The sequence below is a fragment of the Vipera berus genome (assembly GCF_964194415.1).
Source record: "Vipera berus genome assembly, chromosome: Z".
Classification (NCBI taxonomy): Eukaryota; Metazoa; Chordata; class Lepidosauria; order Squamata; family Viperidae; genus Vipera; species Vipera berus.
Window position 1 is genome coordinate 108,780,578 of NC_138205.1, and position 27,529 is coordinate 108,808,106.

General features: G+C 41.1%; 1 protein-coding gene across 1 annotated transcript; it reads left to right on the plus strand.

The window, feature by feature from the left end:
• On the plus strand, positions 1-25,684 carry RUNDC3B (RUN domain containing 3B; the record flags this gene model as incomplete). The annotated part of the gene is made up of 8 exons (XM_081343060.1): positions 1-104; positions 11,085-11,200; positions 11,776-11,909; positions 13,142-13,227; positions 18,933-19,022; positions 19,782-19,862; positions 24,037-24,205; positions 25,523-25,684. 8 exons carry the CDS (start codon positions 1-3, stop codon positions 25,682-25,684), a joined length of 942 nt encoding a protein of 313 aa, XP_081199186.1.
• Positions 25,685-27,529: the final 1,845 nt, after the last annotated feature.

Below are 27,529 nucleotides of genomic sequence, written 5' to 3' on the forward strand. Positions count from 1 at the left end.
ATGGCGTCGTTCAACTTCGGGGGGCTCAACGCTGCTTCTCGGAGGAAGAGCATTTATTCCCGCAACGCAGCCGTCGAGAGACGGAATCTCATTACCGTCTGCAGGTAAGTTGGGCTCCCTGTCTGGCTCCATTTGGCATTAGCTGCAGACGTATTAATGAATCTCTCTCTCTCTGTGTATGTATATGTATATGCACACACAGAGAGAGAGAGAAACACACAGAAACACACCCAACACCCCTACCTTCTTTTTGGCCTTTTAGCTGTAAATAAAATTGATTGATATATATATTCCCTGAAGTTTGCTTCTGGTTGAAAAAGGTAAGCAGAGTTGAACATAATTCATACTTATGGTCTAGTGTTTATGTGTGTGTCTGTGTATATACCCAGATGAACACAATAATACAGAGGGAACTGATGGCTAAATATGACTCTTTTAGGCTCGTGCCTCAGCATGCATATTTTCTAATGAGACAAACTGAGACAGGAAGATCATTTTATTACAATTTATAAGAATATTCAGACAAAAGGGATTCTTCTCATTTAAAGAGGGAACCCCAATCTTTAGCTTACAACACCTTTTATAGTTAGCATAACAAAGAAACATCCAAGAGGAAAGTTGATTGGATAGGACAGGGGTCTGCAACCTGAAAAAGGAAAAGAGCCACTGGGAACCGGTTCCATCACACATAAAAAAGTGGGAGCCGTGTGTGTGCGTCCATGCATGCGCATGCAAAAAAAATGTTTTGCGCATGCGCAAAACGGATTTTTCTTGCGCATGCACGGACACGCACGGTTGCCTTTTTTTTATGTGTGATGGAACCGGTTCCCGGTTGCACGATGGCGACGGCCCGTCTGCAAAGCTGCCGCTTTCGGCAGCCTGCAAACGTGCCGCAGCAGCTTTCGCAAGAAGCGGCGCTGCTACCCATTCCGAGAGATGCACGCGCACCTCTCCGAACGACCGTAGGTGCGCGCGCACCTCCCCAAACCTCCCCAAACGTCGGCAGGTCTCCGTACCTCTGCGCGAACGGGCAGCGACCCCGCTTCTTGGGAAAGCTGCCGTGGCCCATCTGCAAAGCTGCTGAAAGCGGCAGCTTTGCAGACGGGCCGCGGCAGCTTTCCCAAGAAGCGTCGCCGCTACCCATTGCGAGAGATGCGCGCGCACCTCTCCGAACGACCGTACGTGCGCGCGCACCTCCCCAAACCTCCCCAAACGGCAGGTCTCCGGACGGCGCCGGCTTGGGAGAGGTGCGCGCGCACTCTCCAAACCGCCGCCATCCCATTTGCACAGCTGCCGTGTTCGTCAATGTTTGATGAACGCGGCAGGTCTCTGGATGGGATGGCGGCAGTTTGGCGAGTGCGCGCGCACTCTCCAAACCGCCGCCATCCCGTTTGCACAGCTGCCGTGTTCGTCAATGTTTGATGAACGCGGCAGGTCTCCGGACGGGATGGCGGCGGTTTGGCGAGTGCGCGCGCACTCTCCAAACCGCCGCCAACCCGTTTGCACAGCTGCCGTGTTCGTCAATGTTTGACGAACGCGGCAGGTCTCCGGACGGGACGGCGGCGGCTTGGAGAGGTGCGCGTGCACCTCCGCCCTTCGGAAAGGTGCGCGTGCACCTCTCGGAACAGGCGGTGCCACTCTCCATTTGGAGAGGTGCGCACGCACCACTGCCCATTCGAAGAGGTGCGCGCGCACCAGGCGGCTGGGAGCCGAAGGAGACGGCTCAAAGAGCCGCATGCGGCTCCGGAGCCGCGGGTTGCCGACCCGTGGGATAGGATAACAGTAACCTCCCCCTTGCATAGGAAATCAGTTACATGTGGTTAACCATGTTACACATTTGCATCCCCTAACATCACACATATTCATTAAATGAGGCCTGACATCAGAAGAGACGTAAATTGTAAGGAAAAAAGTTGTTTGGAGTTCACTGAAGAGATAAACCAGACCCCAGTTTGTACTAACAAACTTTTTCTTATCTTCAGCTTGTTTATCTCTTCAATTTCAGAATGTTAAAAGCTATTACTAAATTCCTGTCTGTATTGTACCTGAACAGAGAAAATAATCAATCTGAAGATTTATCTTTTCAATTTAGGAATGTTAAAAGCTACCTAACCCATCCATACAGTTATCCTATATTCCAATCTGTAATGAACCAACAGTATTTTAAAAGAGAAAAAATACATCAAATTAAAATACAAAATAACTTTGTTAGTTAACAAATTACAAAACCCATGTCATTTGTCCTTCAGAACACTGTTAACTTCCCAGTGAATTGGTATATGCATTTACATGCTTGCAAACTGCTAGGTGGGCAGGAGCTGGGGCAAAGAACTGGAGCTTACCCTATCTCACGGCACTTGGGTCTCAAACCCTGGCTGTGAGCTTTCCAGCTCACAAAATCAGTGGGTGGATGGATGGGTATACACTTACATATATGTAAATATGTGTATGTATATATATTCCCTGAAGCTTGACTTGTGTTTGAAAAGCTCAGCTGAGTTGAACATAATTCATACTTGGTTGGGTGACCACCCGAAAATACATGGAGAGATTAAAAAATGCATCCTGGAAAAAAGGTATTAATGCATTTCTGCCATGAAAAATGCCTGAGCATCCCATTCTGTCCATGTTTTCTGCAGTTTGTGTATCCCGAGTTCTGTTGTCAGGATTTTCCTGTAAAGTGAATATGCATAATATTACTGCCTGTTGGTGACTGGAATGATTATTTTGCAACTTTCTGGTTTTTTAGCTACTAATATGTTTTCCAGCTTTTGCCATAGGAGTTATTCACCATGTGCTATGAAAGCAGCGTTGTTGCAAATGTTAAAAATGCTAATGGGGTAATCAAATTTTATAAAACTTTTGTGTATACTCTTCTAAGGAATTTCTTGTTTCTCTTCTTTACCACTGCACTTTCTTCATTCTGCCTCTCAATTCTTTCCCATTTATATCTTCTTAAATCTGAAAACAGATAAAATGACAAGTATTCCACTTTCTTGCATTGGAGTAAGATTTATGTCCAGAATTTGTCATGTTGGTTAACATTATTGTGTTTTTCTTCTCTTGTGTTTTTGTATACTCAAAATATCATTTCAGAAATATTCCTGTAGTAAATCATCTTTTTTCTATATGTCCTGCTGACTAAAAATAAGGGCCTCATGCGTTACTATAAGTAGTTATATCTCAATTAGGTTTTTTTTCTTAGGAGTCTGTAGCGAAGCTCATTGTATTTTAAATCTAATTATGTAGTTTTCATTGCAACAATGAGCTGGTGGCCTGCCTTTCCTTTTTTCCAGTACGATATTTCTTTTTAGTGTAGAACTGTGGGATTCCTTAGTGCTCTCCCATTAGTATTAATGAGGCCCAATAATGCTTAGGTTTCCATATTCCTTAGGTGTTGCCATTGTAGCATGCTAGGATGCTAAATCCTGAGTCCAGTAGTAATCCAGAAAAGAGGCTAAACTTTTGTAGATTATTATTAAAATAATTATACTGGTGATGAATTTCCATTACTCAGAAAAAAACAGCATTTGCCTTGTACTTCTCATCACTGAATCTACGAATCCAGGTTTATTATGGTAATCTAGTGTAACTGAAAAAGTTGATTGAATAAATAACCATTTATGAGGATATTATGCAAATACAGCTTGATGCATCCTTGGTTTATTTTCTGTATAAAGTAAGGCTGACATTTATTTGAGATGGAGAGATAAAAGCCTCCATTTAAAGCAAGACAAAATGGATGGCACAGAGTATTTTCTGTGATGAAGGTAAAAATGAATAGCATAGTTTCTAGTGACAATGATATATGTCATGAATGTTATAGCATTTAACTAGAAATCCTAACAACACATAGGCCCTTGTTTTCATCATCAAGCTCTGTTTCTCATAGTGATGGATATTTTCTTTATCAGCTACTTCTAAGTATCTCATTTTCCCAATATTACTATCACTATTTCCTGAGCGCTTCCAGGCAGAGACCTTTTAGAACAGTACTATGATTTAAAAGCTATTGCAGATCTATTCCAATTACACCTATTTAATGGATTTTCTTTAGAGAAGCAGTACAATAATTAATGGAAAAATATATGCCTGGTCAGTGCTTTTTTTGTCATAGAACTCACCGGAACGGAGTTCCGGCACCTTTTTTCAATGGATTTTTCCACGTTTTAAAAGTAACTTTTGAAAATTTGATGTTTGGTCCACATGGACCTGAATCTCCCTGTTGAGTGTAGCAGGTTGGCGGCAAAATCATTAAAATGGTGGATGCAGGCTGCTTGTGTGTCGAGTCTGATGCATGCGTACTTTGTCCACACTACTTGTGATAGTGCTGCTCAGCTTGTAATTGGTTGTGTGGTCGCGCACTGAGTGCTTACTGCGGGCAGTGACTGTTATGTTTTGTTACACAACTGACGTGTGGGTATGTGTACAGTAATTGACTACATGCAAAAGGTAAATAATTTCTTATTTTAAAAAATTGTTGGTGAATTGAAAATCTTTTTAAAAAATTTAGTGTAAAAGTGTGACCCCAAGTTTAAAAATTAAAAAAAAAATACTTCTCAAGCACCGGTTCTGCTAAGAATTAAATATATAATTTTTTAAATAAAAGATTAACAAGATGTGAGTTCCAACACCTTTTTTCTTACAAAAAGCGCACTGTTCCTGGTTAAAAATAAAAGATAATACTGCCTGGATTGCCTGAAAAAATCCAGGCATGGTGATTGCATAATAAAGGCCGTATCTGACAGCATATATTCTTTGTAAAGCTTTATTTACTCCGTTTAGCTGGTTCACTTAGCATTATGATGCTTTTGATATGCAGAAATAAAATATGTAGATTATTATGCAGTATGTACTTTAGGGAAGAATAATAAACTTACTTTCAGTGTTAGGGTAAAAGCTAGGAGAAAGTTATGTTTAGGAAAAATACCAAAATGTTGAAAAGCAAATTTCAGTATTAAGTTGCCTTAATACTGTACAAAATTTGATACAGTTGCAAGAAAAAGTATGTGAACCCTTTGGGATTACGTGGAGTTTTGCATGAATTGGCCATAAAATGCGCTCTAAACGTCATGTAAGTCACAACAATAGAAAAACACAGTCTGCTTAAAATAATACTACACAAACAGCTGTTGCCATGTTTTAATTGAACATAAGATGGAAACATTCACAGTGCAGGGTGGAAAAAGTATGTGAACCTTTGGACTTAATAACTGGTTGACCCTCCTTTGGCAGCAATAACCTCAACCAAACGTTTCCTGTAGTTGCAGATCAGACCTGCACAACGGAGTAATTTTGGACCACTCCTCTTCACAAAACTGTTTCAGTGTAGCAATATTCTTGGGATGTCTGGTGTGAATCGCTCTCTTAAGGTCATGCCACAGCATTTCAATCGGGTTGAGGTCAGGACTCTGACTGGGCCACTCCAGAAGGCGTATTCTGTTCTGTTGAAGCCATTGTTTTGTTGAATTACTTGTATGCTTTGGGTCATTGTCCTGTTGCATCACCCATCCTCTGCGGAGCTTCAGTTGGCGGACAGATGGTCGTACGTTTTCCTGCAAAATGTCCTGATAAACTATGGAATTCATTTTCCCATCAATGACAACAATCCGTCCAGGCCCTGAGGCAGCAAAGCAGCCCCAAACCATGATGTTCCCTCCGCCATGTTTTACAGTGGGGATGAGGTTTTGATGTTGGTGTGCTGTGCCTTTTTTTCTCCACACATAGTGTTGTGTGTTTTTCCCAAACAACTCAATTTTGGTTTCATCTGTCCACAGTATATTTTGTCAGTAGTTCTGTGGAACATCCAGGTGCTCTTTTGCAAACGTGCTGCAATATTTTTTTTGGACAACAATGGCTTCCTCCGTGGTGTCCTCCCATGTACTCCATTCTTGTTTAATGTTTTCCTTATTGTAGATGTGTCAACAAAAATGTTAGCATGTACCAGAGATTTCTGTAGGTCTTTAGCTGACACTCTAGAATTCTTCTTTACCTCATTAAGCATTATGCGCTGTGCTCTTGCAGTCATTTTTACAGGATGACCACTCCTAGGGAGAGTAGCAACAGTGCTAAACTTTCTCCATTTGTAGACAGTCTGTCTTACCGTGGACACATGAACATCAAGGCTTTTGGAGATACTTTTGTAACCCTTTCCAGCTTCATGCAAGTCAACAATTCTTGATCGTAGGTCTTCTGAGAGCTCTTTTCTGCGAGGCATGGTTCACATCAGACAGTGCTTCTTGAGACCAGTAAACCCAAAACAGGTGTGTGTTTTTAAAGGGCAGGACAGAGGTCAGCAACACATCCAATATCATCACACTGATTGGAGTCAAGGTTGGCTCATTCCTGGCTCCAATTAGCTCTTGGAGAAGTCGTTAGGCTAGGGCAGGGGTCTTCAAACTTGGCTCTTTTATGACTTGTGGACTTCAACTCCCAGAATTCCTCAGCCAGCATGCCTGGCTGAGGAATTCTGGGAGTTGAAGTCCAGAACTCATAAAAGGGCCAAGTTTGAAGACCCCTGGGCTAGGGGTTCACATACTTTTTTCACCCTGCACTGTGAATGTTTCCATCTTATGTTCAATTAAAACATGACAACAGCTAATGTTTGTGTAGTATTATTTTAAACAGACTGTGTTTTTCTATTGTTGTGACTTACATGACGTTTAGAGTGCATTTTATGGCCAATTCATGCAAAACTTCACGTAATCCCAAAGGGTTCACATACTTTTTCTTGCAACTGTATGGTTGAGTGGGAAGACAACTGTAATAAAATACTTTAATTTTCAAATTTGTATGTAATCTTTAGCCATTGAAGTATGTTAATATTTTACCTATACTATATTCTAGTAATTTCACAGTTAATTGCTACAGTTCTTATATATATCATATGGTTGCTTCCATTTTTGTTTCTAAAAGTTTGCTATCTGGCTGCTAAGTACTGAAAAAAATGTCTGTTTTGCCAAAACATATTTATTTTGATAAAGTAATGTACTAATTTAACCTTACCTGTTAAATTTGGTAGATATCTGGTATGGTCGTTTGTACATGGAATTTGTAGAGATGAAATAGTATATTCACATACTATTTAAATTAGAGGTATAAAATAGTGGCATAATTAATATATCTTCCTTCAGTTTTTGAATACTCTCAATTTACCTCCGAGCTTTAGAAACTTGTTATAAGAGATCCTTGTAAATTATATGCCATTTCCAATAATATATTTCATATTCAAGTCCACTTTATGATTTATTGTTGTATGACAAAATGAAGCTATTTCTCCTTTTTCCTTCCCCTTTACATTGTGGAAAGGGAAGGAAGGAAGGAAGGAAGGTGATTGGTTGATTAATAGATAACATTTATTGTCATTTTTTACTGTGGGCACAATGGCACATTAAAAATGAAATTTAGTTGCTTGCTCTCAAAGTGTACACATATGTAACACACATTTAAACGTACTCTAAACAATATGTGTATAGACCTACACCCTTACATATAAATAGCATATAAATATTAATCACTGTCCATTTTGAATACATAACAGAAAGAGAAGCTTTAGAGTTCACAAGGTTAATACTGTATGGAACAAAACTGTGAATGAATCTGGATGTTCTGCTTCAGATACCATACCATACTTGTCACAGAAGGTAACAAGGAAAACAGGTCATGAAGAGGATTGTAGAGTCCTAGACAATCTTGAGTACCCTGCTCAAGCAATGCTTATATGCTATGTCCTGGATGGAAGGGAGGGAACTGCCAATAATTTTTTCAGCCATCCTCACCACTCTGCACCGCCTTCCTGTCTGAAGCAATGATGCTTCCAAACCAGACTGTGATGTTGTATGACAAGATGCTCTTGATCGCCCCTCTGTAGAAAGTGGTAAGGATGGAAAGAAGGAAGGAAGGAAAAAAAGCGAAAGAAGATGGGCAAATGAAGATAATACTTTATGCTTTGTTCCCATAAAGTCATCTATTCCTATTAGTTGTATGGAAAGAATCTGGATTATTTAAATTTTGTTTTTATTTTACTAATATACTTCCTTGAAAATATCTTATTGAAAATATCTTCAGTAAGAAACTACAAATAGTAGTAAATAAATCCTGAGATGAGCAAGAGTATCATGGTTAATTTCAAAAAAGAAAAAAAATAGATCCAGAAAACTACAGACCTATCAGACTGACCTCAATACCTGAGAAGAGTCTGGAAAAGATAATCAAGCAATGAATCTGTGAACACCTAGAGGCAAACCAAGTCATAACCAAAAGCCAGCATGGGTTTGTCAAAAACAGATCATGCCAGACAAATCTTATTTTATTCTTTGACAAAGTGACAAAATTAGTGGACCAGAGAAATGCTGTGGATATAATTTACTTGGACTTCAGTAAGGCATTTGATAAAGTAGAACATAACTTACCGGTAATACTTGACAAGATAGGAAAATGTGGATTAGATAGCATTACCACCAGATGGATTCGTAGCTGGCTGACAGGCCGTACTCAGCGTGTGGTCCTCAATGGAACCACATCTACATGGAAGGAAGTGTGTAGTGGGGTGCCCCAGGGCTCTGTTCTGGGCCCAGTGCTCTTCAATATCTTCATTAATGATTTGGATGAGGGGATAGATGGGGAACTCATCAAATTTGCAGACGACACCAATAGCCAATACTCCAGAAGATAGGCTTAAGATACAGAAGGATCTGGACAGACTCGAACACTGGGCACTATCTAACAAAATGAAATTCAATGATTTTGATTTCCACCAGTTCATTATCAGGCAGATAAAGAATTCAACTCCATAGTTACCCTCTTCAGGAATGGTCAAAGAAACATGATCATACCAAGAGTGAGGTGTATTATCCTCTAGGAGGTCTCAAAAATTCCAGGGTAATGTCTAAGGAGCTATATGGAAGAGTGTTTTGTGGATGGATAATACAAAATAGAACTTTTTGGCTTGAATGAAAATAGTGCATTTTAGCATAAGAACCTTATCTCATATGTGAAATATGGTGGTGACAGTATCATGGTTTGAGTCTGTTTTGCAGGCTCTGGACCATGACAGTTTGCCATCACTGATGGAACTAAATTCTGCAGTAAAATGTCCGGGCAAATGTCTAAATTGAAGCTCAAAAGACAGTGAAAAGTAGGCAAGTCTTATCACCAAAAGTCAAAGTCCTAACTTTAATTCTATAGAAATATTATGGAAAGATCTGAAGTGAGGAGTACATGCAAGGAAAACCATAAGCTGTTCTATGAGATGAAAAGGGCCACAATTCTTTCAAACTGCTTTGGAGAACTGATCAAAGGTTAGCAGAAATATTTATGTACAGTTACTGCAAATAAATATCTCACTGTGGGTCATTTTCAGCAAAATTGTTCATAAAATAAATCAATGAACAAGTATATTTTTCATGATGAAAGTGAATACTTTGATTTTTTAAAATTTGATTTTCTTTATCTTAAGGTGTGAAGAATGAATCACATTTTAGGTCATATTTCTATAGCAATGCAAAAAATTTAAAACTTCATAAACTTTTAACATTTCAAAAGAATATAAATTTTTCTGCATAATGTAGTAAACCTAGGCCATGGCTCTTTCAGCCTTCTCCTGCGGTTCCCAGTCGTCCTCTGCCATTTGCAGAGAGAGAGAGACAGAGAAAGGCACTTGCGCGCCTCTCTCTCTCTCTCTCTCTCTCTCTCTCTCTCTCTCTCTCTCTCTCTCTCTCTCTCTCTCTCTCTCTCTCTCGTGTGTGTGTGTGTGTGTGTGTGTGTGTGTGTGTAAAAAAGAGAGTGGCCTCACGCTGTTCTCCAACAAGCTGACAAGATTATTGGGTGGGGCTCGTGCCTTTGCTGCGGCTCTGCAGGAAGCAGCAGAAAGCAGAACCTCTCTCACATACGTGTTCTCTCTCTCTCTCTCTCTCTCTCTCTCTCTCTCTCACACACACACACACACACACACACACACACACACACTCTGAGTGGGGGAAAAGGACTGGCAGACCAAGGGCAGGAGAGTCAGCCCAATAAGAATGTGTGTCAGCTTGTTGGAGAACAGCCAGGTGAGCAGAAGATTGGAGAGAGGGAGAGAGAGGGGGGGAGAGAGGAATGGAGAGAAAGAGAGGGAGAGAGGGAGGGAGAGATCATGCACAGTAGCGTCTATTTCTTTTCTTTTCTCTGGGAAACAGGTCCATGTGGTTCTTTGTGTGTTTAAGGTTGGCGACTCCTGACCTAGGCCAATAGGAAAAATACTGGGCAATCCTATTCATATCTATTCATGAGTATGTCTTGGTGCCAGGTGTGACTTTAGAAAAACAATTTAAATTTGAAATAGGTTTTTCATATAGCACGTTTAATAAGTAGAAGGTGCAAACACTTGAAAGTCTCTGGAGTTTCATTCATTCTTATTTTCATTTTTTTCATTATGATAAAATAAAAGTCAGTATTATAGATTATGAATGAAATAAAGGATAGAAATACTGTAAGTTCTATAGGAATCAATATATATATACTCTTATATATCACTTGGAAATTATTTGGTACCCAGACTAACCTAATCATATTTCCAATCAATATGATGAAAAGCTTTAATTTCAAACAATTCTAGCTTAAAACATTTCATATCTTTACAGTAGTGTAAATATTTTAATAAAAAATTATACAGCTCTGAAAATACATTTTAGCTTACAATAGGGCAAAAACAATCTTACTACAACCATGCAAAAAAAATAATAATCTTCACTTTTGTTTAATCTTGATCCGTTTGTTTTTAGAAACTGAGCACTGAGATTTTTGATGTTTTGATGTTGAGATTTGAGTATTAGATTAGTTCAACTAAAACTAAGAATAATCAATATTGCATTTTTAAAATATTAAATGCCACTATTTAAAAGGTTGTTTATGCTTAAAACATTTAAACTTAGACAGAGATTGTTGTATTTTATTATTATATTTGAAAAATCATAGGTCACCTTTCTTATAAATGTGTCACTTTTCACCTTTATCCACTTTATCCCCAACCTTTTTTAATGTTATATTTTGTTTGTATTATATGTGTGTGTGTGTGTGTATAAAAATTATGCTAATTTTTGTAGGTTTTCTATCAAGACACTGATTGACCGTTCATGCTTTGAAACTATTGATGATTCCTATCCTGAATTCAATAATTTTGCAGCTATTTTGGAACAAATTCTAAGCCATCGGCTCAAAGGTACATAAAATCTGATTTATATGTTTTGTGGAAAAGACCAACTTCTAGAATATACTTTATTTTTATAAATATAATGTGATTTAGGTTGGCATAATTATTATATCTGTATTATAAATTCTAGGATTTTCAATTAGTCTTTACATTGAAGTTAAAATTCTATTGCCAGATAAACATATTTAGGTTGCTAACAAGTTTTGAAAAATTATTAGAAAATAAAAATAATAGTAAGCTATGGACTAATGCTGTCTTTAGTAGTGTGCCCACAAGCAAATCAAAACCATAAAAATACTCTTGAGAATCTTGAGGAATGTGGCAGTCTAACAATTTGCTTTCTTGTACATGGCTGGTGTTCCCACAATATTCCATTTGTTAAGAGTGATTTATCATAATTTCAAAATTCTAAATTCTTATTAACACCCCAAAGTTGGAGATTTCAATGTTGTTTAAAGGCAGTTGTTTTATACATCTAGTTTTTTTATAATTCTTCAAAGAATCACAGCATATCATTTATAAATATTTTATCATATGCACACACTATATTTTAGTGATTAATCATCTATTCCCTGATTTTTTAGGTCAAATCACTTGGTTTGGGTATGAAAGCCCTCGAACCTTCTGGGATTATATTAAGGTGGCTTGTCGCAAGGTCTCATATAACTGCATCTGTAGCATTGAGAATATGGAAAATGTTGCCTCTTCAAGAGCTAGGGTGAGAGTTTTAACATTCCTCTTGCTATGTGTTTTGTATTGTTAAATTTAGAATAGGAATTAGAATAGAATAGAATAGAATAGAATAGAATAGAATAGAATAGAATAGAATAGAATAGAATAGAATAGAATAGAATAGAATAGAATAGAATAGAATAGAATAGAATAGAATTCTTTATTGGCCAAGTGTGATCAGACATTCAAGGAATTTAAGTACAATTTTTCCATTTTTGATCATCTGACGAAAGTTACAAGAATAAACCCTCTTTATATGTGCACAATTTAAATCTCTAATTTGTTTTACTAAGTTTTCATCTATAGTTGTGATGCCAACCTTCTGATCCAGCTTCCACCTAGCTTTCAATTGGGTATATTGAAACCAAGAGTAACTTATGTTTTCTTGTAGTGAAGACTTTTGACTAGTTTGATTAAGGGTATACATGTGTTATATTTTTGATTTCCCCACCTCCACTTTTCTTTTTTATTATTATGATTATTAATTTTGATAATACATTATGTTAACGTCTATCTTTTTCTTGTTAGTTCTGTAATGAAATAAAACATAAAAATAAGTTTTAAAATATGTTCTCTATTCTCTGAATGATACAATCTATTCTAATATTTCATTCAAATATCTGCCTCAGAATGACAGAATAATAGAATAACAGAATTGGAAGGGACATTCTTCTAGTCCAACTCCCTGCTCAAGCAGGAAACTCTATACCTGGGGTAGGCGACCTTGGCTCTTTTATGACTCATGGACTTCAACTCCCAGAATTCCTGAGCCAGCTATGCTTCAGAAAAACTCAGGTATGCTGGCTCAGGAATTCTGGGAGTTGAAGTCCATGAGTCATAAAAGAGCCAAGATTGCCTACCCCTGCTCTATACCATTTCAGACAAATGATTGCCCAATCTCTTCATAAAAACTTCCAATTTTGGAGCACTCACAACTTCTAGAGGCAAGTTGTTCCATTTGCCTGATTTGAAATAGATATGTGAATATATTTTCTATACAGAATATATTTTCTATACATAATTCTATATAGAAATCTGTATAAAAGTAAACAAAATAGTGGAAATTTGGCAATTACAATAAAAGTCAAGCCATTGTGACTATGAATAAATATGAGGAGGATGAAGTATAACTTTGTTATTCTGTTTGGGTTTCAGAGATTGAATGACTGGACCAGATTTCTGTTTAATAATATTTATGTCATGACTTTTGGATTTCAGGGAAGGGCTTGGATTAGAGTAGCACTTATGGAAAAACATTTGTCTGAATATATTTCGGCAGCTTTGAGGGACTTCAAAACAACCAGGTATTAAATATTTTGTTAAATAAAGTAGATTTTATGTTTTCTATGATACTTTACAACTACTATTTCAAATTCCCAATTCTTATTCTTTATCAAATTTAGTCAGGAAATGATAACTTGCATGGAAGTAAGTAAGGTGAAAGCATGTATGTATTAATATACAGGGTTAAACCTTCGTATGTTATTTAAAATATTTTGTCATTGCACTTGGTAGTATATTTACTTATGACTGTTGGCTTTCAGGAGAAAGATTCATTATGCAATCTTTGTCCCTTTTTTTATTTGTATTATTGCATATAGTACATTTATGTAAAGTGTAAAGGTTATACTGAAACACTTATTCTGTAATTTTGTTGAAATCATCAGATTCTTGGATGCTACTGTCTAATCCTAGTTTTGTACAAGAAATTAGAATGAATCAATGATTCCTTAAGTTAAATAATCAAACATATATCCTAAATTGGGAGATTTAAACATAAATGTCCAGAAAGCCAGTAACAGCACTGTTGTGTACTGGGTTCTTTGCAGCAAGCAGGAGATGAGGCAAGAGAGTTCAGGCAGGAACATACTTTATTGAATGCAGGAACTGAACTGTTAATCAAGGCTTCTACGCAGCTATTTATACTATGGCCACTAGGCGGCAGCCAATAGGTTTGAAGGAGCCTATTGCCGCCTTAGAGCCAACCAATGGTGGTCCTGGAGACCGCCTGTCTGAGGAGCCAGCGACCGTTATCCAACTCCCTGATTAAGCAATCTCAACAGCATTCAAAACCCACGTGGTACAGTTCAAGTAAAACAAGCCCAATACATTACACCCCTCCCCCCTAGAATGTACACACATAATAATAAAACAATAGTTGAGAATGAAGTACAGCAGTGTAAAATATTTGCAGTAGTACAGATACTTTTCCTGAACAGGAGATAAAGTACAGTAGTTATACAAGCACTTACAATAAAGCAATTACTTTAGAACAAAATCCTGCAAATAAGCTGGAGGCTTACGTGACCTTGCATATCGCCTGGGAGATCCAGGCAACTCTCAGTCTTCCAGCTTGCCTGCCGGGCTGGGTAGACCAGGACTCATGAGTCCACGAGAGTCAGACTCTTGAGTCCCTCTGGCTGGCCATTCCAGGTCGGCCCAAACCAGAGTCCATAGTTGGAGCAGAGTCAGCACAGCGGCTGTCTTGATCGGGTTGACTTTTCCTGTCAGGGGACCCATGTTGCACTCCTGGGCTTTGCCCATCTATGACCACCTCCCTGTTGTACTGACTGCTAGAGTCCTCAGGGCATGTGAATTGCCCCACTTGGCTGCCAATTAATGGCTCTAGGAGCGGATCCTCGCTTTGTGGCCGTTCTGGGAACCACTTCCGCAGCTGATCAATATGGTGGCGAATGACTCACCCACCATCCAGAGCCACCTCATACGAGAGGGGGGCCGCACCTTTAGCAATTTTACCTGGCACCCACAAGTTCCCATGCCCATAGTTTCGGGCCCACACTCCATCACCCACTTGCAACCCCCTTGGAGGCTTTGTGTGAGAGGTGTCTGCTGCCACCCTGTCTGGATGCAGCCTGTCCAGGTTAGTGATGAGTCTTCATCCCCAGAGAAGCTCTGCTGGGCTCTTGCCTGTTGCTGTGCAAGGCGTAGTGTGCTGGCAAAGCAAAAAATCAGCCAGCCTGTGGTGCCAATCCTCAGTCACTATGCGCTTGAGTGACTCCTTTGTGGTGAGCACCATCTGTTCGGCCTGCCCGTTAGTTGAGGGGTGAAAGGGAGCCGATGTAGCATGCCTTATGAGGTTAGTCCTCAAGAAGGCTTGAAACTCTGCCACTGTGAACTGGGCCCTGTTATCGGATACTACAACGTTCGGCAGCCCATGTGTTGCAAAAAGCTTCGTAAGAACCTGGATGGTCCTAGCAGTAGTCATACTTGCGATTGGAATAACTTCCAGCCATTTAGAGTGGCTGTCGACCACTATCAAAAATTGCTGTCCCTGAAAGGGCCCAACGAAGTCCATGTGAATCCTTGACCAAGGATTATGTGTCTCCTCCCATCTGTGGACAAGAGCGTGTGTCATTTCTGGCCTGGACTGTTGACATGTGTAACACCTGTGTACTTGAGCCCCGATAGCCTTATCCCAGGCCACCATAGGTAGCTTCGTGCCAATGCTTTCATCCGGACGATGCCCGGATGTCCCATGCAAAGATTGAAGTACCCTATCTCTTAATGAACTGGGGACAATGATCCTGCTCCCCCATAAAATACAACAAAGCTCGTGTCTATGTGTGAAGTAGCTCTGGAACTCGGGCCCAGGACTGTTTTTGAGCCACCCTGTGTGAATCCAGGATAGCACCCTGCTTAAAACCTTGTCTGCAGCAGTTTCTGCAGCCAAATCCCTAGCATGGAGGGGAAACTCAGGCAAATCCTGAATGGACAAAATGCGAGCTGCTGGAGCCCGATCTGGCTGTATCTGTGGCAATGGCAACCGGCTAAGGTCGTCTGCGTGGCCCATGTCTTTGCCAGGTTTGTGAACCAGCCTGAAGCTGTAGGCTGACAAGAAGATGGACCATCTCAACATTCTCGGGGACAGAATTTGGAGTGTCTGCCTATCTGTAGTAAATAACCCCAACAGTGGCTTATGGTCTGTGAAGACCGTGAATTCCCTGCCATACAAGTAATCATGGAATTTCTTCACCTCGGCTACAATGGCCAAGGCCTCTTTGTCAATTTGTGCGTAATTGCGCTCAGCAGAGGACAATGTCCTTGAGTAATAGGCAATTGGGACTTGAGTTCCATCACTTTCCAAATGACTTAAAACAGCCCCCACTCCATATGGGGATGTGTCACACGCTAGGCATACAGGCAATGATTCTTTAAAGTGAGTGAGCACTGAATTGGAAGATAGTAGTAACTTTACTGCCTTAAAACTGCTTTCGTGAACCCTGGTCCAGTTCCATGGGGTGTTTTCTGCCACTGTGGCTTTGTTAGGAAGGAACGCACAGTAAAAATTAAGGAGGCCCAGGAATGCCTAAAGCAATCCTTTGGACCTGGGGCTAGGTGCCAGCTGAATGGCCTTCAGCTTGGACTCAGCAGGGTGGATGCCTTCAGCATCAATACGGAAACCCAGGAACTCAGTTGAGGGGACCCCTATGCTACACTTATTCTTTCTAAGTTTAAGGCCTGCTTCAATGAACCATTGAATGATGGCCTTGAGCCTCCTTCCAAGCACCTCAGTGGACTCACCGGCAATGTAGGGGTAGACCCCTGGAATGCCCTTGAGCATACGCTCCATAACACCTTGAAAAGCCCCCCTGTGTGTCACAATGGTTTGTGCAGCGGCTGTGGCCTCGTCCACAGGTAGCTGCTGATGAGCCTGTGCAAAATAACTTCGCAAAAACCGTACCCCCTTGCAGTGATGCCAAGATGTGGCTAACGACTGGCACTGGGTGCGCATGCTGCTTAAGTGCCCGATTAATGGTGCACTTGTAATCAGCGCAAATCCTGACTTCCCCGTTGGCTTTAAGTGGAGTGACAATTGGGGTTTCCCATTCACCCCCATCTACGTGGCTGTAGTACCCCTGTTCAACTAGTTTATCCAGCTCAGCATCTATCTTATGTTTTAGCGCAAATGGCACTCTGCAGGGTTTGATCCTGATAGGCATTACGGTAGGATCAAGTTTAAAGGCTATCGGAGGGCCCTTGTACGTTCCAAGGCTCATGTCAAAAACATCTGCAAACTCCTCGTATACTGACGCTAAGTTCGCCGTTTGTGTTCGGTGGGTTCCGGTGACCTGGATGCCCAGGGCATCAAACCAATCAAGCCCTATCAAGCTCATTCGCTGACGCTCTACTACAATAACGTCCAGAGGCCCTGAAAACCCCTTGAACTTGATGGCCAGTGTGGCCTCGCCCTTGACAGCGACTCGAGAGTTCTGGAAGTCGGTCAGGATAATGTTGGATGGCCTAAGCTTGGCCCACCTCTTGCTGCGGTTGCAGACAAAATGGACGGTTTCGAGTGAAATGATGGACACGGCTGACTCAGTGTCCAGTTCCATCCTGCAAGCTTGACCTGAAGTCAGAATTTGGGCTTAAGAGGGCAGTGAGCTCGTGTGTGGCAAATGCTCCGGTGACTGGAGCAAAATCCTACGCTAAATTGCCCTAGGGCCCCGGTACCTCTCCTGATCGGAATGTCCAATTGGCAGTCCGTCAACCTCTGCAGACTGAAGCGATGTGGCCGGTCTTCCTGCAGGCCCGACATGTGGCTGTCCGGAACCTGCAGTCCATGCAGTAGTGGCAGCCGCCACAACCCGGACACCGAGAGAAGGGAATTGCCTTGTAAGAAGTCCTTTGTTGTTGGTTGTTGTGCCATTGTTGGTCGTTGTGCCCTTGAAGCTTGTCCACTTCATGGTTGCTGTCAATGTCTTCTGTAAGTTCGGCGTCCTCGTGGTGAAAGGCCTCCTCGTGTTGAGTGCTTTTGGTGGGACACATGGCTTTCACGGCCCTGTCGGTGGCTTCATCCACCATGATCTCTTTCAAGGCTTCCTGGAGCAAGAGAGTCTCTTTGGCGAAGAGTTTCTGCTGCAACTCTCTGCTCCGAAGTCCACAGACCAGTCAGTCTCGAAGCCTTTCTTCTAAATCGGTGAATTGGCACAGACGTGAAGCGTGTCTCAATGCTGCAATGAATTCTATTGCAGCTATTTATACTCTGGCCACTAGGCAGTGGCCAATAGGTTTGAAGGAGCCTATTGCCGCCTTAGAGCCAACCAATGGAGACTGCCTGTCTGAGGAGCCGGCGACCGTTACCCAACTCCCTGATTAAGCAATCTCAACAGCATTCAAAACCCACGTGGTACAGTTCAAGTAAAACAGGCCCAATACATTACAAGCACTTTAAATCCTTTGTTAAACATTTATAACAAATAACAAATATGAATTACTTCATATTCCATGAACTCAACAGTTTCAGCATAATGGTAAGGAGAAAGTAGTAGAACAAGAAGCCATTCAATGAAGCTATTAGGGGAAAAAAAGCAAACACTTCTTTACAGATCACAAAATGAATTTGTAGAATTCATTATCACAAGACATGATGTTACTACCAAATTTAATGGCTTTAAATGGAAGTAGATTAATTCATGGAGAACAGGGTTATCACGCTTATTGGTCTTGAAGACTCTGTTTGGACCTTCAATACCAGTGGCAGTGAATAATGGTGGGAGAGATGTCGCTTTCCACAAGCAACTATAGAGGCATCTGTAGGCTTATGTGAAAAGGAAAATGCAACACTAAGATGGCTATTGGCCTGATCAAGCAGGCAGCGCTGTTCTTACTCTCTGAATAACAATGTCTACAATATTTTTTAGTTATGATTTTAAAAATAGTTCTTTTCTATCCCAGTAGCAGCCTGATATTTTCAAGAAAGTATGTAATGGTTAAGTTTTATCATAAAAATATGCAGACATCTTTATTCTGAATAATTTATTATTTACAAATAGGCCCTTAAATACGTGAAATCCAAATGCTTCCATAGCATCCTTGATATGTATAAGTAGAACAGGTCACTTAAATTACTGTACAAATTAATAGTTTTCTTAACAATATAAATTAAAATGTGGTAGCTGTTGGCATTAACTACCATCAATAATTTGGGTAATTGGCATGTTATTTAAATAATTGAGAATATAATAATTATAATTTAATATTTTTGTAGAAGATTCTATGAAGATGGAGCAATTGTATTGGGAGAAGAAGCGAACATGCTAGCTGGTATGCTGCTCGGTCTCAATGCTATTGATTTCAGGTATGCATTCTTGTGAAAGTGAAATTAAATCATTTTATTTAGTAAAAGGTTGATTTTCAATTAACTCATTATAGGTTTTGTCAAAATGTCATTTTTAAAAAAATATTTATTTATTTGATAGAAGTAAAATTTTCTGCAAGTTAAGCTTGACTGCTTATGATGATATAGACAAATCCATGCTTTATTCTGGGTAATATCACAAAACTAGTTTTCCATTTATTTCTTCTAGAATTTTGTTAATTATTTCTATATCTAACCTATAGTTCTGGTATTTCCTGATTGTCTCCTGTCCATCATCAATCAATTCTGATCCTGCTTATCTTTCTAGATCTCACCCAATGCTTGTTCATGTAGAGCATTATACATTATAATTACATTTTAAAATTATTCTGTATGAAGATTTCAATCTGAGATTAAAAGGCACTTTGTTTTATATATGCTGTGGCTACTTAGTGATAAGGAGATAGATCCTTTTGCGTTCCTCAAAACTTTGTATGAATTCTGCTTCAGTACATATAAAATCATATAATAATAATACTTGGAAAAGGTGTTTTTTAAAAACCCCAGAATGACATGTCAATTGCTGGTGAAATGGTGGATATGTAAGAATCTACATTTAAAGTTGAATTTTTTCATGTTAAAACTTGTTCTTACATATCTTTTGCATTGATTATGTGAAAAAAATGAATTATGTGCTGAGATTATTCAATATCAATATGTTTTAATGTTCTTAATTTCTGATTTCTCATTCTATGTCAGCTTCTGCCTCAAAGGTGAAGCTTTGGATGGCAACTATCCAGCTGTAGTAGATTATACACCATATCTGAAATTTACCCAAAGGTATCTGTTTGTGCTTTAAAAATAATAATAATATATTTTCGTATTATTTTTATTTCACATATTGTTCTCAATAGTTCATGATACTGGGAAGGGAAAGAATGAAAGAGGAGTTCCAAATGCCATTGAAAATGTTTTTATTGGAATATGGCATGTATGACAAATGAATTATTTTCTCGTGGCCAGCCATAGAATACAGTGGTTGAAGGACTGCCTCCTCATAGACATTTCCCTGTGGCCATTGTATTTGTTATAAGTGTAAATTAGGTTTTTTCACCAATTCTGTAGATAAACAAGAGACATTCTTTGCAAGGATAAACCGCATGCAAGGACACGCTGTAAGACCAGCATGTGTTATGTATGATATAGAGTGCTTCTTTCTTAATATGTAGCAGGCAAAACTGTAAGAGCTCTTTCTCTATTTTCCATTTTTCTATTTTATGATCACATAAATATGTTTTCCTTTACTTAAATTACTATAGAAGAAAATATTTACTTGAGCTACTAAGCTAAAATGAATAAAAAACTTGATTTATTTTAGGATATATATCTTTTACATACAAAAAGAGCAAGCTTTGCATGAATAGTAATGGAACCCAACTTTACCTGAATAAAACTGCTAAACATGCTTAGTTTAATATAGTAAACAAGTTGACAGAAGTTAGAAAGAAAAGTGATACATTGATCATAGATATAGTGAAAGAAGATATAGGGAGTGATAATTATATACAAGTTGTAAATAAAGGGAAGCATCCAGAATCTGCACAATATGAGAATCTGTTCTGGATCATAGAATGATGTCCTTACACCTTACACTTACATGACAGAAATATGTGAACAAGCTTAAACCATCTTTAGCTATACTGGGATTAAAGTACCGTATATACTTGAGTATAAGCCGAATTTTTCAGCCCACTTTTTGGGCTGAAAAATTCCACTTCGGCTTATACTCCAGTCAACAAAAAAACTTACCGAGGACTTGTGCGCGGCCGAGGCTTTGGTGCTTCCGGGATCGCCCGCACCTCTCCCAAGCCACCGCCGTCCGAGACCTGCCGAAGTTTGGGGAGGTTTGGGGAGGTGCGCGCGCACCTCCCCAAACTCCGCGCCTTGCCTGCCTGCTTCTTTCCGCAGCGGAAAGAAGCAGGCAGGCAGGGCGCGGAGGAACGGAGACTTGCCGACGTTTGGGGAGGTTTGGGCGCCTCCCCAAACCTCGGCAGGTCTCCGTTCCTCCGCGCAGACCTGCCGACGTTTGGGGAGGTTTGGGCGCCTCCCCAAACCTCCCCAAACCTCGGCAGGTCTCCGTTCCTCCTGCCGACCTTTGGGGAGGTTTGGGCGCCTCCCCAAACCTCGGCAGGTCTCCGTTCCTCCTGCCGACCTTTGGGGAGGTTTGGGCGCCTCCCCAAACCTCCCCAAACCTCGGCAGGTCTCCGTTCCTCCTGCCGACCTTTGGGGAGGTTTGGGCGCCTCCCCAAACCTCGGCAGGTCTCCGTTCCTCCGCGCAGACCTGCCGACGTTTGGGGAGGTTTGGGCGCCTCCCCAAACCTCCCCAAACCTTGGCAGGTCTCCGTTCCTGTTTGGGGAGGTTTGGGCGCCTCCCCAAACCTCCCCAAACCTCGGCAGGTCTCCGTTCTTCCTGCCGACCTTTGGGGAGGTTTGGGCGCCTCCCCAAACCTCCCCAAACCTCGGCAGGTCTCCGTTCCTCCGCGCAGACCTGCCGACCTTTGGGGAGGTTTGGGCGCCTCCCCAAACGTCCCCAAACCTCGGCAGGTCTCCGTTCCTGTTTGGGGAGGTTTGGGCGCCTCCCCAAACCTCCCCAAACCTCGGCAGGTCTCCATTCCTCCGCGCAGACCTGCCGACCTTTGGGGAGGTTTGGGCGCCTCCCCAAACGTCCCCAAACCTCGGCAGGTCTCCGTTCCTGTTTGGGGAGGTTTGGGCGCCTCCCCAAACCTCCCCAAACCTCGGCAGGTCTCCGTTCCTCCGCGCAGACCTGCCGACCTTTGGGGAGGTTTGGGCGCCTCCCCAAACCTCCCCAAACCTCGGCAGGTCTCCGTTCCTGTTTGGGGAGGTTTGGGCGCCTCCCCAAACCTCCCCAAACCTCGGCAGGTCTCCGTTTCTCCGCGCAGACCTGCCGACCTTTGGGGAGGTTTGGGCGCCTCCCCAAACGTCCCCAAACCTCGGCAGGTCTCCGTTCCTGTTTGGGGAGGTTTGGGCGCCTCCCCAAACCTCCCCAAACCTCGGCAGGTCTCCGTTCCTCCGCGCAGACCTGCCGACCTTTGGGGAGGTTTGGGCGCCTCCCCAAACCTCCCCAAACCTCGGCAGGTCTCCGTTCCTCCGCGCAGACCTGCCGACGTTTGGGGAGGTTTGGGCGCCTCCCCAAACCTCCCCAAACCTCGGCAGGTCTCCGTTCCTGTTTGGGGAGGTTTGGGCACCTCCCCAAACCTCCCCAAACCTCGGCAGGTCTCCGTTCCTCCGCGCAGACCTGCCGACCTTTGGGGAGGTTTGGGCGCCTCCCCAAACGTCCCCAAACCTCGGCAGGTCTCCGTTCCTGTTTGGGCAGGTTTGGGCGCCTCCCCAAACCTCCCCAAACCTCGGCAGGTCTCCGTTCCTCCGCGCAGACCTGCCGACCTTTGGGGAGGTTTGGGCGCCTCCCCAAACGTCCCCAAACCTCGGCAGGTCTCCGTTCCTGTTTGGGGAGGTTTGGGCGCCTCCCCAAACCTCCCCAAACCTCGGCAGGTCTCCGTTCCTCCGCGCAGACCTGCCGACCTTTGGGGAGGTTTGGGCGCCTCCCCAAACCTCCCCAAACCTCGGCAGGTCTCCGTTCCTGTTTGGGGAGGTTTGGGCGCCTCCCCAAACCTCCCCAAACCTCGGCAGGTCTCCGTTCCTCCGCGCAGACCTGCCGACCTTTGGGGAGGTTTGGGCGCCTCCCCAAACGTCCCCAAACCTCGGCAGGTCTCCGTTCCTGTTTGGGGAGGTTTGGGCGCCTCCCCAAACCTCCCCAAACCTCGGCAGGTCTCCGTTCCTCCGCGCAGACCTGCCGACCTTTGGGGAGGTTTGGGCGCCTCCCCAAACCTCGGCAGGTCTCCGTTCCTCCGCGCAGACCTGCCGACGTTTGGGGAGGTTTGGGCGCCTCCCCAAACCTCGGCAGGTCTCCGTTCCTCCGCACAGACCTGCCGACGTTTGGGGAGGTTTGGGCGCCTCCCCAAACCTCCCCAAACCTCGGCAGGTCTCCGTTCCTGTTTGGGGAGGTTTGGGCGCCTCCCCAAACCTCCCCAAACCTCGGCAGGTCTCCGTTCTTCCTGCCGACCTTTGGGGAGGTTTGGGCGCCTCCCCAAACCTCCCCAAACGTCGGCAGGTCTGCGCGGAGGAACGGAGACCTGCCGAGGTTTGGGGAGGCGCCCAAACCTCCCCAAACAGGAACGGAGACCTGCCGAGGTTTGGGGAGGTTTGGGGAGGCGCCCAAACCTCCCCAAAGGTCGGCAGGTCTGCGCGGAGGAACGGAGACCTGCCGAGGTTTGGGGAGGCGCCCAAACCTCCCCAAAGGTCGGCAGGAAGAACGGAGACCTGCCGAGGTTTGGGGAGGCTTGGGGAGGCGCCCAAACCTCCCCAAAGGTCGGCAGGAGGAACGGAGACCTGCCGAGGTTTGGGGAGGTTTGGGGAGGCGCCCAAACCTCCCCAAAGGTCGGCAGGAGGAACGGAGACCTGCCGAGGTTTGGGGAGGCGCCCAAACCTCCCCAAAGGTCGGCAGGAGGAACGGAGACCTGCCGACGAGCCGCGGCCACACAGGGTATTCCTGTGTATTCAGGCTTGCAAAATGGCGGATCGAGCCTCTGCTGGCGGCAGAGGCTTGCAGAACGGCGGATCGGCTTATACTCGAGTCAATAACTTTTTCCAGTTTTTGGGGGTGAAATTGGGGGTCTCGGCTTATACTCGAGTCGGCTTATACTCAAGTATATACGGTAGTATTTCTTTTTTTCTTTCAACACTATCTTAGAGTACTGGAAGGTATGTAAAATCTAACATCTGTTAGATTTTACATAATCTGCCTGATAGCAGTTACTAGAAACAGGAGTCATAGAGGCAGAATTGGACTCAACAATGGGGAGAAGAAATTTCATTCAGTTTTTTCCATTTAAATTTTGTAAGTTATTGTTCTTAGCTTTTGAGTTTGATTTCTCAGTTCTGACAGCATCAGTAGTGATGAGGAAGAGCTAAGAACACTGGGCAGTAGTGGTAGTGAAAGCAGTACTCCCGAAAACATTGGTCCTCCTTTCAGCATGGATGAGAATAGCTGGTACAACAAGTGCAAACGGGTTGAACAGAAATACCACCTTACTCTGGAACAAAAGGTAAACATTAATTGGCTGAATATATTTGGTATATTACAATTATTACAATAACAATTAAAAGATTTAATTTTAAAAATATTCTTAAAAAATGAAAAATATTATTTATTTTATGCATTTTTATTGTATGTATTTATTAGTTAGCTATAGTTCTGATAATAGAAAAACTGTTTTTGGCCACACAAGACCTGCTGCTTGGTTAGATAATATTCCTTAACTTATTGCATCTATTGAAGCTGAGATGCAGCCAGAAGTTGTTCTTTTTCTTCCATCTTTTTTTTCCTTCAAATTCAATCTCTTGCTCTGAAAGCAAGAAAAAGCACAAGCAAAACTTGCTAAATTTGTTTTTCAGTAAAGTCTTTAATCATTGATAGCAGAGATAAAAAAATTATGCTCTATCTTGCAAATTTGTATTGTGCTTTTGAAAGCGTGCCTTTGTGATATAGGGAAGAGGCATGTATACAGGAAATATGAAGTATCTCAGTTTTTATTAAATATATAGACAAAAATACAGTAAAAGTCATAATTATTGATCACAATTCAGCAATTTAATTTCTCCCTAAAGTGGTATTCTTTTTCTAGTTTATAAAAAATATACCAAAAGTTTTTCCTACTGAGTGTGCTTCACTTTTTTTACTTTGTAGTGAAACTTCTATTCTCAAAGATAGTTGCCTTTGTTCTACAGGGACTGTTTCAATATTATAGACAATTTCTGAGGGATACTTGCAGATCTCTACTATTTTCTGTTCTTTGGCATTTTTGAACCTCTATCAGTAAGCTTGTTAATTAACTCATATAAAAGACTGGAGAGAGATAATAATACTCTTACAATAAGGTTTTAGATGGGCATCTGTAAATTTCTCTCAGTTGTAAGTGCTGTTATGCCTTATTTTTAGTTCTGCTTTAGTTTTCTATAACTGATATTCTTGAGTTTCAGCTGAGAGGGAAATTAAGCATCCCTCCCATTTATTTCTTGAAATTTAAATGCTACCTGTTTGCAAATTATTCTGGATGGCTTACAGTGTACACAATGAACAATAAAATAAGATCAATGATCACCTTCTCCTAAGGCCTAAGAAGACAGTCAGATTATCAGTGCATACATACTATTCATATGGCTATCTAGGCCTTAAATAGACAAAGAAACTATGTATGTAACTAGCAAATAACTTCAATATCTGCAATTAAAATGTAAACAGTGATATAGTCCATTTGAATTATTATTTTTTATGTTATATATCATCCAGCCCTGGTATCAAAGCAAACATATCGTCAAAGTACTTTTAAAACTAAAAGTTCATGAAAGACATGTGTTTCTAGGGTTATCTAGAAGAACTAGTGCGACTCAGAGAGACTCAGCTGGCTGAATCCATCTCTCAGAAGAAGGCATTGCAACAGAAGATAGAATCTATGAATCTGGCCCATAAAATAGAAAAGGAACAACTTGAGTACATCATTGTGGAACTGCAGGATCAGCTGTAAGTTGGTTATGGTATAGATGTTTCTCTAGATATGCTCTTGACTAAGAGATTTTTTTTGTCTTTATACGGAAAAGTACAGTTAATATGTTGAGAAGTATTAATGTTGCTCAGTTACTAAAATTAACATTTTTCTTTACAAAAGATAGGCTGTAAGTTGTATCCCAGTTTTTTTAAGTCACCTCTTATTCAAATGTTTAATTTTCAAATATTATAAATATTATATAACATATTAAGGATCATCAATTCCAGTAAGTTGATTCAACATTCATCTTTTAGTGCCATCTAATCATTTCAACACCTAATTACTATGTTAACCGAACTAACATCACTACACAAAATAGAAGCATTGGTATCTTTTCTAACTGAAATATTCATCTCAAGGCACAACTAAATAATCTTTATTGCTTCAGTGAAATTGTACATCTTAATTTTGAAAGCTTTGAGAGTTCTAAGCACCAATCATTTCCCCTTTTCTTTAGAAATTGTTGATTTATATTTTTTTGGGGGGAGCAGTTATGCTGAGGACAGAAAATGGCATTTTTTTCTTTTTCATTACTTAAAAAACACTTTAGAATGTGTCCCAAATATGCTTTTTAAAAGTCACCTGGACTTTATTTTTTTGCTTGAAAACATTTTGCTTCTTATCCAAAAAGTGTCTTTAGTTCTGGACTGAAGAACATTCAATGAGAAGCAAAATGTTTTCAAAGGATAAAAAAACCAAGAAAGTCCAGTTGCCTTTTGGAAAGCACACTTAGGACAACCATGACCTAGATAATGAGAATCTCCATAGAAACTCTAGAATGTGTTCTTTTCAGATGTTTCACTAAATAATATCTTGGGATAAGAATGAGCTGTTCTCTTTATGAAAAAAAAGTTTTCCAATTTTCAGATATAAGTATCTAGAAAGGCACACATAATTTAACACATTTTCTTTATAGTTTATGAAGAAAACTGGATGATTGAAACTATTTTAGTACTATTCTTAGTAAAATACAATGTAGTTTTTAATCTTGACAACTGCCACAAATGTTGAAGTTGTGACTGTACGTTTTGAAAAATTAAGAGTGTAACGATACCACATTACATATTCAGCAGTAAAGATTGGCTGACTTCATTTAGTAACTTGGTACAACCAAAGAATAAACCTACACATGATAATATAAATTAACACAAACTAACCCAAACTCTAAAGTTAAAAACAATGAGGACCCAGATTGTTGGGGGCAATAAGTTAACTTTTTAATAATGCCGCTTGGGGGGCCCCGAAAGCCCTAATAAGCAGGCATATACATAGAATGAAGGCTATTGCTAAGCACATTGGTTTGTGCTTTAAATTGTAAGCCGCCCTGAGTCTTCGGAGAAGGGCGGGATATAAATGGGATTTTTTAAAAAAAGTTAAAAACAAATTGTAGAGTTTATTTCATGTTCGCAATAAAAAAGAAATTAAGAAAGCTACTTTGCATCCATCTTTCATCAACATTTTTTTTCTTCTCTCACTCTTGGCTTGTACCCAAATTTGCCCACCTTTAATTATGTTTCTAGGTATGACCTATCAAGCAAAAAACTGATTTGCAATTCCTTTTGATAATATTATGGTGGATCTTAGAAATAAGATTTTAAGAAAGTGTCATACTATCCACCTTTTAAAAAGATAAGTTCCATTCATTCAACTTTCCCAGAACTCTTTTATATTATATTATTATATTATATATAAGTTGTATAGAGATAGATATATATATATCTATAATTATATTATAGATATAATTCTATAATGTGAAAGTTTTATACATACATACATACATACATACATACATACATACATACGTAGAAATGACTAGGGAGGAGT